The 12822-nt window shown below is 47.1% G+C and overlaps 1 protein-coding gene across 1 annotated transcript; it reads left to right on the forward strand.

Annotated features, from left to right (window-relative positions):
- Window positions 1–506: 506 nt before the first annotated feature.
- On the forward strand, window positions 507–12750 carry lars1b (leucyl-tRNA synthetase 1b). The gene is made up of 32 exons (XM_049027304.1): window positions 507–672; window positions 992–1113; window positions 1920–2007; window positions 2098–2178; window positions 2292–2429; window positions 2549–2710; window positions 2898–3010; window positions 3512–3575; window positions 3712–3779; window positions 3869–4094; window positions 4287–4374; window positions 4819–4895; window positions 5007–5060; window positions 5143–5283; window positions 5366–5443; window positions 5536–5621; window positions 5727–5792; window positions 5965–6047; window positions 6144–6282; window positions 6642–6854; window positions 7319–7376; window positions 7494–7557; window positions 8047–8230; window positions 8338–8428; window positions 8512–8652; window positions 8942–9082; window positions 9579–9689; window positions 10074–10184; window positions 10508–10612; window positions 10794–10889; window positions 12068–12200; window positions 12313–12750. Exons 1-32 carry the CDS (start codon window positions 667–669, stop codon window positions 12516–12518), a joined length of 3534 nt encoding a protein of 1177 aa, XP_048883261.1. The 5' UTR covers window positions 507–666; the 3' UTR covers window positions 12519–12750.
- The last annotated feature ends 72 nt before the right edge of the window (window positions 12751–12822 follow it).

Here is a 12822-nt window from a genome sequence, read left to right on the forward strand (position 1 = left end):
CGTCACACGTCGGTTGACTTCTGGGGCGGGTTCAACTGGTAACCGGAAATCCGTACTGCGGTGGTGTTGTAGTTTATACGGGAACAGGTTCTCAGAATAAGAACAAAGTACAAAAATAGTTAACACACTATCTTCATTTTTGTGTTTTATGAATATATAAAATATAAAAGTATTAAATAACAAATAGCGATGTATATGATATTGAATGTAACGTGAATCTGTTCAGAAATATAATTTTGTCCCATATATGTTAATGAGGCTCACGTTCATCTTTCCTTGTGCTTTAGACAAGACGAATAATAAGTGAAAGAATTCTTAAGGAACTGCACTTGTGGGCCATTTACAGGCCCACATGATATGCAGGCCTAGTACATACATGTCCTCATTTGGTATTTTTCAACACAGGCGACCGTTTTAGTATAAAAGCAATTCAAAACCCACAATGCTTTGCTGAAAAACCTCCGCGAGACGTTGCCTTTATGGAGATACCTGGGATATGCAGTTTCAGAAATGGACGGCGTTGTAACCAGCATGCAATCGTATTCTTAAGTTACGGCCCTGGTCTGCCTTTATCCACGCGTTTCCGAGTTTGATGGTGTGGACTTGGTGCTAAGTGGGAGCTATTGGAAGTTTTTGTTTGTTTGGGAAGCACCTGTCGTACTGAAAATGACGGTGAGATACAATTTTCTCAATCTTTAGGTCGTATTGTAGTCATTTGCAGCTTGTTAAAATATGTATTTTAACTGCTCCAAACGTGCCTTACTGTATAGCTTAATAGCTATGGTTAGCTAGCTCCTAGCAAAATAGGGTTGATATTGTTCCTCTCAGTGTAAAAACGTGTGCATGTCGAGGTACCTAGATCTCAGATATACAAGATCTACAACGATTTAAATGGTTTTAGCGCCGCTACATGCCAATGCCAGTGCCATTAGCAGCCCATCAATGTGTCAGAATTACTTAGCCGGGGGTGTCTCATGCATTCGTGCCGCAGGAACGGAAAGGAACTGCCAAACTTGCCTTTCTACGAAAGATAGAACGTGAAGTCCAGAAGAAATGGGAGAAGGAGAAGGTGTTTGAATGTGATTCGCCCAGCACACCAGAGCAAACCGAGAAGTAAGTACGATCACTGTCTGGCAAGGCAAGTTTTTTTTTTATATAGCACAATTTAAAGTGCTTTATAACGACAGAAGAGCACATTTAAATAAGAGGAATCCCTGGCCAGGTAGAGTAATTACTCGCCCATATAACTAACTGCAGTGTTTTTTCCTCCTAATGTTAATGAAAAATAAGTGCACGGCTTTGACAAGTAGTTTAAAGCATAACTTATCTTTGCATGCATATTAAACTAGACTAGATCAACTTTAGTGTTATTCTACATGCACAACTTAACTATATGCTTCCCACTTAAGCTGTAAATAAAATCCAAAATAAAATGGAAAATAATATGCAATATATACATATGTACAATATCGAGCTGAATGGTGAATCAAAGTACTGTAGAGAGGCTGAAACCATGTAATTAGCAACAGATCTCGTGGATTACAATTAGCAGCACGATTAGCGGGGGGGGGGGGGGGGGGCAGGTTGGCAGATGAGTGCATCTGGAATGGATGTTATACGAGTCTATTGTTCCTTGATTGGTTAAGATGACTGATGCTAGACGTTTTTGTGGCATTAGGTAGACTAGACAGTTCCATGAAATGTAGCTGTTGCTAGGTCTTATTCTGTGTGATAAAATGTTCTTTTGGTTTATGAATTTCATTATGGCAACAGATTTTTTTTTTTACACAATGATCTCACTTTTTTCCATGTAATACCTACCTTTGCCTAGTACATTACTGAGGATGTGTGTGTAGAGAGGCTGAAATCTTATAATAAAACATAGTAAATACTAACACCCCCTTTTCATTACGCTCCAGTAAGAACAAGTACCTCGTAACGTTCCCCTACCCGTACATGAATGGAAGACTTCATCTGGGTCACACATTCTGCCTGTCAAAGTGTGAGGTAATGTTCTCTCTCTGATACTTGCTCTACGATGGCCTTCGATCTTGCAGACTACTCGTGTGCCTTACTGTGTATGGTCTTGCCCTTCAGTTTGCCATGGGATACCAGCGCTTGAAAGGGAAACGATGTCTCTTTCCTTTCGGACTGCACTGTACAGGAATGCCCATCAAAGTGAGTCACTGCCGTTCTGATCACTTTGACGTCGTCGATATGTCCCTAGTGAGCGTTTACTGAATTTTTTAGTATCACTGCTTTTTTTTTTTAACAGCTCATTCATTTTCCAGGCCTGTGCAGACAAGCTGAAGCGAGAGATCGAGCTTTACGGTAACCCACCCCAGTTCCCCGATGAGGAGGAGGAAGAGGAGCCAAAGCAAAACGCAGGAGATGAGATCATAATCAAGGACAAGACGAAGGGGAAGAAGGTGTGGCGCCGTGTGATCCCGTAAATACGGTCTGGAGGTGACGAGGGGGCTTAATTCTGTGTGTTTTCTTTCTCATATGTAAAATACTCTTGCTTTTGACGTCGTCCCATCGGCCACAGAGTAAAGCTGCTGCCAAATCCGGAGGAGCGAAGTTTCAGTGGGACATCATGAAGTCACTTGGCCTGCGAGATGCAGAGATTGTCAGGTTTGCGGACGCAGCTCATTGGCTGGATTACTTCCCCCCACTGGCGGTTCAGGACCTGAAGGACATGGGATTGAAGGTGAGGAGCGCGTCTGCGTCTCCATGGCTTGGGATGTCAAAGAGGAGGCGAGCTGGAGCCTCGTCACAAGACGCCTGGCACCATGTGACTGACATTCCTGCTGAACGTGCCGGTCGACATTTTTGTGTTTCGCATGCATTTCGCTTGTGTCGAACGTGGCTTTATCTTCCATATTGTTGCATTGCAGGTGGACTGGCGAAGATCCTTCATCACAACTGATGTCAATCCCTTCTATGACTCTTTTGTCAGGTGGCAATTTGTAACCCTAAAAGAAAAGAATAAGATCAAGTTTGGCAAGAGGTGAGATGTGGGCGCTTTCACCTGGACCTCAGTGAAATTGTTGGCCTTGATTTGATTCGATTACCCTTATTCAGAGAACGGCGCAAGCAACGATTTGGTTTATCAATTACTTGATTATTTTTGATAATCTAAATTATTATTATTTTTTTTAACATCGTAGATAGCAAAAAGTGGAACATTGCAGTGCAAAGATTATCTTAACCATTAGAGCGACGGGTGAGATTCCCAAAAGTGTTATAGTGCAAATATCATCAGGTAGCTCTTCGTTTATGAATATTAACGGACCTCCGTATGTTTCGGAAAATCGGGTGTGGTACTGCTACTTTACGCATCCTCCTGCAACACGTGAACATTGGTGCACAACCCAGAAGTAGAGGTATCTTTACGGAGGATTTTGCCCCCAAAAATGATGCAGTGTTGTATCCTTACACCACTAAAGTACTGTCAGTGAATGTTTACACCAAAAAATAGGAAAGGTAACATGTTTTAAACTTTTCATAGGTACACCATTTATTCTCCCAAGGATGGACAGCCTTGCATGGACCATGACAGGCAGACAGGAGAGGTGGGATAGCAGTGTCTGAATCTCCCATGTGTCACATTGTGTGCACGCGTGTGTGTGTGCACGCGTGTGTGTGTGCACGCGTGTGTGTGTGCACGCGTGTGTGTTTCTTCTGACCCATTCCTCATGCCTTCTGTAGGGTGTAGGACCACAGGAATATACCCTCATTAAAATGAAGATCCTTGATCCATACCCTTCAAAACTAAGGTAACTCAATGTGGTTAACTGACATGTTGGTAGTTAAAACAAAGCTGGTCATCAGTGGTGTGGAGTGCGTCTCATGTCAACTTTTGCAGTGCACTTAAGGGGAGGAACGTCTTCCTGGTAGCAGCCACTCTACGGCCAGAGACGATGTTTGGACAGACCAACTGCTGGGTCAGACCTGACATGAAGTACATTGCCTTTGAGACGGTGAACAAGGACGTCTTCATCTGCACACGAAGGTCGGCCAGGAACATGTCCTACCAGGACTTCACCATGGAGAATGGGGTGATTCCTGAGATCATGCAGCTTCTAGGCCAGGTGGGTGACTTACAACCAGAAGTCCGGTCCACTGTATTCTCCCCTTTTGTGGTTACATCATGGACACATAATACAATGGCACAAACCCTTCATTTTGCACTTGTTCCTCTTCTGAAAATTCAGTGATGCTCCTCTTATTTACATCAAGCTGGCTTTGCTGGTTTCCCTACTGATTCTCTCCCCTCCTTCCAGGACATTCTTGGCTGCTCTCTGAGTGCCCCGCTGACCTCTTACAAGGTTATATATGCACTGCCGATGCTTACTATCAAGGATGACAAAGGTATTGCCCACATTACAGTTTTGTTTTTAAATATAGGAATAATGATACACAGAGATGAGTATGTAATGCTAGGAAGGTTTCCCCAATGCAGACCGCTCCTCCTTTATTGTAATTCAAAGATGCATTTATAATCAACCATTTCTCCAGTGTGAGCTTAGATAATAATGATGATGATGATAATGATAATATTTTATTGATATAGTGCTTTTCAAAAATTCAGACGCTTACTCAGAACTTAGTAAAGTAAAGCAATATGGCAAGCAACAATCAAAAAGCTTTTCAGTTTGGTTTGGAAATTGGTCGCTGTTTTCAGGAGGGGGGGGGGGGGAGTTTCAAAGTCGGGGAGCTACTGTAAACGGGAAAAGGCACGGACTTCGGGTAAACAGGTCAGCTGATCTGTGTGAGAACTGTACCGTATGAGAGCTGCGTGTCCTGTGGTCGCAGGGACCGGCGTGGTCACTAGCGTGCCTTCTGATGCCCCGGATGACATCGCTGCTCTCAGGGATATAAAGAAGAAGCAGGTGAGTTTGAGTCGCCTGTCTGCTTCACTCCTCCTCTTTTTTTCACTGATGAATTTGGTGAGCCTTTCGTCAGCTGTGCTTTGACACTGTCCTTTGAACCTGCTCACATAGGCTTTGAGGGAGAAGTACGGCATCAGTGATGAGATGGTGCTGCCGTACGAGCCGGTCAGTGCGCCGCCTGTCTTTGCTGGAAACGCTGTCCCTGGCCCCCAGTGCTCTGTCAGGCTAACTCTCGCTGCCCCTGTAGGTTCCCATCATCGACATTCCTGGCTATGGGAACCTCTCGGCTCCACTGGTGTGTGATGAGCTCAAGATCCAGAGCCAGAACGACCGGGAGAAGCTAGCCGAGGCTAAGGAGAAGGTCTACCTCAAGGGCTTCTACGAAGGGGTGAGTTGGCAGTGTCACGAAGCTCCACGCTGAGATGGCGTTTCATGGCATATGAGCTTCTCCTTTGATTGGCTCTCTCTAGGTCATGCTGGTGGATGGATACAAAGGACAGAAAGTCCAGGATGTGAAAAAGCCGATCCAGAAAATGATGGTGGAGAAGGTGGGCTCCCCCTTTGGGTCTGGTTAGGGTTAGCGCTTTGAAACAATGCAATGTTGTGTTCAAATAAAACTGGATTGGATTGTCTGTTTCAGGGTGAGGCCTTGATCTATATGGAACCAGAGAAGCAGGTGATGTCACGGTCAGCGGATGAGTGTGTGGTGGCTCTTTGTGACCAGTGGTGAGTCTGAGGTTGGGGGCGGAGCCTCCGGCCCTTATGAAGAGCGTATTCTGTATCACTGCACTGTACTGTAGCACTGTTAATGGTGCTTTGCCCTCCTGTCAGGTACTTGGACTATGGGGACACTGACTGGAAAGGACAGGCTTCTGACGTCCTCAAACAGATGGAGACGTGAGTCTCACTCAGAGCTGCGTCCCCAGAATGAAACCGCCATCTTTGTACAGTAACCAGTGTAGAGATCATGACTTATTTTATTAACTCTGATTTCGGCCGCGGTCCTGCACCTCTGCTTCAGGTCAGGTCCTGGTTCTGCTAAGACTCTGACGGGTCTCGTCCCTTTTAGGTTCTGTGATGAGACCAGGAAGAACTTTGAGGCGACCCTGGCCTGGCTTAAGGAGCATGCCTGCTCTCGTACCTACGGCCTAGGTCAGCAGGACGTAAAACGCTCATGCCTCCATACCGCATCGACAAAACTCTTTATAGTCTAAGATGCGTAACTGCGTAACCTCCACCCCTTCACAGGAACACGGCTGCCGTGGGACGAGCAGTGGCTGATTGAGTCGCTGTCTGACTCCACCATCTACATGGCGTACTACGCTGTGGCTCACCTGCTGCAGGGGGGGGTGCTCAATGGCCAGGGGCCTTCGCCTCTGGGTGTCCGGTATGCCTCTCATTTCTGCTCTGTGTGTGTCTGTGTGGGTTATGTATACCGTACATCGTGGGGACCAGATGTCCCCACAATGTGATTAAGAACCTGTTGTTTTCACGTTGCGGGGCCTATTTTTTTTTTCAGTCCCCATAAGGGGAAACTCAATTTTGTGCCAAAAGGCTTGTGTTTTGTTTGGTTACTTATGGTTAAGGTTAGGGCTGGGTGGGGGTTAAGCTCGTCCTTTTTGGGATTAGGGTTTTTCCCATACAAATGAATGAATGAATGGACCCCATAAAGTTGAACACAATCATGTTTGTTTGTGTGTATGCAGTACCAAGCACCACCTTCTGCTCTGTTTGGTCACCCTTCAGGCCGGAGCAGATGACCCGGGAGGTGTGGGATTATATCTTCTTCAAGGACGCCCCCTTCCCCAGTACCAGTATCTCAAAGGAGAGCTTGCAGAAGCTCCGACGGGAGTTTGAGTACTGGTACCCCGTGGATGTCCGTGTTTCGGGGAAAGACCTGGTGCCCAATCACCTCTCCTACTACCTGTACAACCACGTAGCCATGTGGCCCAATGACCCGTAAGTGCAGTACCTCTGGGATGGTGTGGTCTCCTCGCAGGAAGATAACGGCCCCTCATTGTACTGCCCTACAAAGGCAGAACTACTATGACACTGAGAATAGGGCTTTTCTGCCTCGGTGTTAGTGTGGATTTTATAGTTACTGCAATTTTCACAATCTTATTTCTTCAAAAGCTGAGCATAGCTGAGCTAAGAGATTATGCCCTGAGATAAAACAGAGCCTAAAAAGACCAATTTCAGTTTTATCAGTTTTGATAAAATATGCAGTTACTGTGTTTTGCCTTTGTAGGGCATTATATCACGAAGGAATTCAATGTTTTGCTAATTAAAACTGAACACCCATCTGTTATTTTAGCTTGATCCCACATTCTTTAGCCTAAACATTTTAGGTCTCAATGTAAGATCAGTTGCATTAAGCTGATAACATGAATCTTGTAAAGAAAAACTCTGCTCTTTGTTGTCAGTGGGAAGTGGCCCCAGGCTGTCAGAGCCAATGGGCACCTGCTTCTGAATTCAGAGAAGGTGAGACCCCCCCCCCCCCCCATGTTTCTGCAGTTGGTGTGGCCTTGACAGGAAGTGTCCAGTTGTCAGATCACTTTTCATCATAGTTTTGTTTCTGAATATTATCATTTTTTTCAGATGTCCAAATCCACTGGTAATTTTCTCACCCTGAGCCAAGCTATCAACAAGTTCTCTGCTGACGGTAAGCAGCCGTTTGTTGAAAAATTAATGTATATTAATGTTTGCCGTAGGGCTGCCGTGATTAGTCAACGTAGTCGATGTCGACGCTGAAAATGCATCAACATCAATATTTTAAATTAATGCATCGTTTTTAAATTTTATTAACATGATTTCACAACTGTTTCAGTTCATTATAGCAAATGTTTTCCTTCAATATCACTACATGATTATGGGAGTAGTTCAACTTATCACAAAACTAAAAGGTGATGTTACACTGCGCAGAGTACAATGGCGTCCCATTGCGGCAGTACTGCTATGTTGTTAGTTTTCAGCCCTAGTTTGTTGGCATAGTTATAGGAACTCAGTCAGTCTCTGGGGCTCGGTAGTGATTGAGATACAGCTGAACGGATCGGACCCTGATCTCCGGACTCTTGCAGGGCGCTCCACCCTCAGCTCCACATGCCTCTGTGGTGTCTGCCTCTGTCTCATTTCCCCACGCCTGTCTTGCCAGGGATGCGCCTGGCGCTGGCCGACGCGGGGGATACCGTGGAGGATGCCAACTTTGTGGAGGCCATGGCCGACGCTGGCATCCTGCGCCTCTACACCTGGCTGGAGTGGGTGAAGGACACAATGGCCAATCAGGGATCCCTGCGCACAGGGCCGGCGGACTCCTTCAACGATCGCGTCTTTGTAAGGTTGGCAACTCCAAATCCGCGTCTCGCATCGTCGGGAGTGTGCGTGTGGAGCAGGGGGTTGTCGTCCCTCAAGGCTGACGTCCTAACGTGATTGGCTTTGTCCGCAGTGAGATGAATGCTGGCATCTTGAGGACGGAGCAGCACTACGAGAGGATGATGTATAAGGAGGCGCTGAAGTGCGGCTTCTTTGAGTTCCAGGTAGGCTGTCCAATCGCACGCCCACGCCCAGTCCCGCCCCCTGCACGTGCCCAGTCCCACCCTCTTTGCGTGTCCCTCGGCAGGCGGTGAAAGACAGGTACCGGGAGCTGGCGATGGAGGGCATGCACAGGGAGCTGGTGTTCCAGTTCATCACCAATCAGACGCTGCTTCTGGCGCCCATCTGCCCTCACCTGTGTGAGCACGTCTGGGCCCTCCTGAAGAAGGTGAGGCTGGGGAGCCCCATGGCGGCGGGGGCCGCATGTGGGACCCCTTCAGACAGCCACCTGAATGTCATCTCTGCTCTCTTTAGGGGGTGTTTATCCTCACAGATTAGCTGAAGGAACATCACACGTCATGGCTGTATGACGGCTGTGCGGCTTTGTCAGTGTCCCTCTGGTTTCAGGGGGATTGTTCTTATTGGGATTCCCTGATGAGTTGGCCTGCAGCTTAATATCCTTTCCCAGGCATTTAGAGCGTATTTGCTTACTCCCCTGCGTTCTTCCATCCCCTCAGCCCGACTCTCTGATGAAGGCCTCGTGGCCCGTGCCCGGCCCGGTGGACGAGGTCCTGATCCGCTCCTCCCAGTACCTCATGGAGACGGCTCACGACCTGCGGCTGAGACTCAGGGCCTACATGCATCCCCCGAAGAACAAGGTACCGGCTGACGTGGGTGGGGTGTTTGGATGGGGTCTCCTGGAGGAGTGTGAGGGGCTCCTCACTCCTGTCACTGAGTGTTTTTATCTCTTGTTCCGTAATGGATCATTCGACACCACACGTCTCTTGCTAGCATGGCTCTGGTTCTGCGGGGGTGATGGGTCATGCAGGGATGCACTGGGGCACTCAGGAATGCGGCGCAGCCCGCTGGGGTACCGCAGGCTTTCTCCTCCGGTCTGTGAAAAGCCCCAGAGGCTGCGACTTGACGGAACCTGACAGCTGTCATGTACCATGAGCTCACTGGGCAGGTTCAGGGCGCTTTTAAGGGGGAACAGGCTTAGGATTATTCCGGAGGTTGTTATGTAAAATGCGAATCAATGATTTAAAATGGCTTTTTCTGTCCCGTTGGGTCATGTGACTCGGTAATGGGTGTCGCATGGCCGTGTGGACCTGAGGTGGGTGTGCTAGACTGACCTGTGGTCCTGCCTTGGTACAGAAAGGGGACAGCAAAGCTCCAGGGAAGCCGTCGCACTGCACCATCTACGTGGCTAAAAGCTACCCCCCATGGCAGCACTGCACCCTCTCCCTGCTGGCAAAGCACTACAAGGCAAGTGGTCCGTCAGCGCCTCCTCCTGGTTGCCTTTGGAAAGGCGGATTGTCACACAGTGCACCCGTCTCCGGCCTGTTTACGCCGATTCCAGTCTTCAAGCAGAAAGTCAGCAAGACTTCGATTTTTATTTATGTATTTATTTATTTTTGATCATCTGGTCATTTATTTCATTCTTATTACAAAGTATTATGACGTAGGTTTTGCAGGTAAGCTTTGTGGGTCCTTTCACCGTTACGGCTCCTCCAAACACCATTTAGCCAGTTAGGTTAATGTTACTGCCGCAGTGACACCAGCAGGCTGAGTGGGGCTGCATCGAGGGGCCCGCTGAGCCACCCCGGACGGCCAAGCCCGCTGACTCGCCTGCCTCTGCTCCGTCTCCAGGCCGACGACGGGAAGCTGCCCGACAACAAGGCGATCGTGGGGGAGTTGGGCGCCCTGCCAGAGCTCAAAAAGTACATGAAGAGGGTGATGCCCTTTGTGGCTATGATCAAGGTGGGCAGGCGTCAGAATGGCTCTCAGGTCTCCAGCCTCCGCGTTTCAGTTTGGGAATCTCACCATGTGTCCGTTTGCGTGTCTCAGACCGGGGTGGGGGGGGTGTTCCATGAAGTAGGATTTACAGTTAGCTGGGTTAATTTAAGCTGAATGTCCAGTAAGAGTGTAAGTAAGGAGGATTATTATTGGACAGTCATGACACCCAGCTAACCGGGAGATCCTGCTTCGCGGAACACCGCCTCGGCTCTCCGAAATGTTGTGCCGCAGGAGCACTGAGCATTGTGACAGCGGATCCATCTTAACACAGCTCTCCCGATTCACAGGAAAACCTGCAGAAGAATGGACCACGTGTTCTGGACCTGGAGCTAGAGTTTGATGAGAGAGCGGTTCTCCTGGAGAACATGGTTTACCTAACCAACTCCCTTGAGGTGACCACTCATTTCCTCTCCCTAGTCATATATCTAACGGTGTCTAGAGATTAATCACCTTTTTTGGAGGAAAAAGTCAATCCTTCTCAATTTATAATATTTATCGGTGTCTTAGACACACAAGTGTCTAACGTTTTCATCAGTATTCAATTCCAAAGATGGGTTTTCATTCCTTTGGCAGCTGGATCAGATCGATGTCGTATTCGCATCAGAGGCGGATGACAAAATAAGGGAGGAGTGTTGTCCTGGGAAACCGTTTAGCATCTTCAGAACGGAGGTAGATCATCAGCAGAGCCTTTTGATTCATTTCTAGGCAGATGCTCTTGGACAGAGATGCATTAATCAACTGTGAAGAAGAGTGATTTTGAAGACTGACGCTGTTTACTGCATGTTGGAGCTGCTTATTCTGTCCCATCAGATTTTACTGTTTGCTCTTCTGTTGGACATCTTTAGCAAATCGTCTCTGCATTTAAAATGTACCATTGCACTGCTCTGACTCATACAGTCGAACCTCGTTACTACGTACAAGACAGGATATCAAAAACCATGTACGTTATAAGCATAGAACGTTGTAACCACTTGGTGCAAGATGGATGAAAGAACTCACGAAATATCCATGTAAATGATAAAACTTTAATAGAACAGACCCTTAAGTTGACTACAAAACAAACGAACACATTATTACTTGTAAAATAATTCAACAAAGCTCTGTGGATCCTTGAAATTTTCCTTAAATTACTGACAAGTTCTTAGTGCCGGCCGGTGATAAACGGCAACGAAAATACACAACGGCTGTTCAAAATGGATTTTCAAAATAAACATTCGCATCCAAATTGACATTTGGCCTGAAAATATTTCTGAAATATTGGTCAAATTAAATCATAAAATCCTTTACTTCCATTATTATTCTGAATTCACAATTACCGGCATGACCGGTATTTCACAAGGTTTAATAAACATAGAATACGCACACAACACTTAACAAGCCATTACTACTCAGTCCAATAACGATCGGTCAAGGCAACTCATTTAACGGCAAGCAACGCAATAGACAAATGTGGATTGTCGGGCGAAGATCAGGTAGATACAGGTAGATGTAGCGACACAAGTTGTGGTGGGCGGGGAGAGCGCTGTACGTTGTAACGATGGTTAGTTTTACTATTTTCTCTAGAAATTTGGATGTTGTATCGAAGTTTATGCTGTAAACAATGGCTGCTATTGGAATAATACATAGGCTAAAAATGGGAATTAGAAACCTGTACGTTGAAAAGGTGAAAACATTGTATCCGGGGTACGTAGTAACGAGGTTCGACTGTACTTAGTTTAGTGAAACCCATATAGAATGTTAAAGACCCAAATACAGACACTGTTAAAATGAAAAAGGTCTCTTATCTGGAGGTCTTTATCCAAACTTCCTTTAAATGTAAACCCTCTGCTTTGTCTGTCCCCTTGCAGCCTGGGGTCTCTGTGTCCTTGATCAACCCTCAACCAGCCAACGGACTCTTCAGCACCAAGTTGGACGTCCACCAAGGCGACAGTAAGGACAGCATCGTCCGCCGGCTGTCCAGAGCGAACAGAGCAATCAAAGGTAAGTTCAGCCGTCCGCCAGGTGGAGCTGTTGATGTCCCCGGCGTGAGAGAGGCGGATGCCAGCCGCGGGAGGCCAGCTTTATATAACGCCCCTCTTCTCCACCATCCTAGATCTGACACGAGTGAAGCTGATGAGATATGATGACCCTCTTCTGGGACCTCGGAGGCTGCCTGTCTTGGGGAAGGAGGAACAGGGCAAGACGGCCATCTCCGACAAGTCCACGTTCCAGGTCGACCTGTCTGCAAAGAAGGTGCTGCTGACGGAGAACGGCCTAAACGTGGATATCGGGGACACTCTAGCCTATCTGGTTCATTAAAGGTCAACGGCATTGAGCGGGGGGGGGGGGGGGTGTTCTGCTCACATGCCTGGAGAATGCAGTCAGCATCTCGGTCCGTTTGCCATGTGATGCCCGTCTCTCTACACACCTTCAGGAAGCCAGGATGACCTCTGACTACCCCAGAATTACTGTTATTCTAACAGTCAAATAGACTGATGTGATTGTTGTTTAACAGCTTTGCGGTGTCTAATAAAAGCAAATGTTGGAGAAACTGCTTCTGATTGGCTCTCTTGCTTTTATCTTTTCTCTCCTGAGTTAGTGAAACACTGTCCTACTTAAGCAA

Source organism: Brienomyrus brachyistius, chromosome 10 (genome assembly GCF_023856365.1).
Source record: "Brienomyrus brachyistius isolate T26 chromosome 10, BBRACH_0.4, whole genome shotgun sequence".
Taxonomy (NCBI): domain Eukaryota; kingdom Metazoa; phylum Chordata; class Actinopteri; order Osteoglossiformes; family Mormyridae; genus Brienomyrus; species Brienomyrus brachyistius.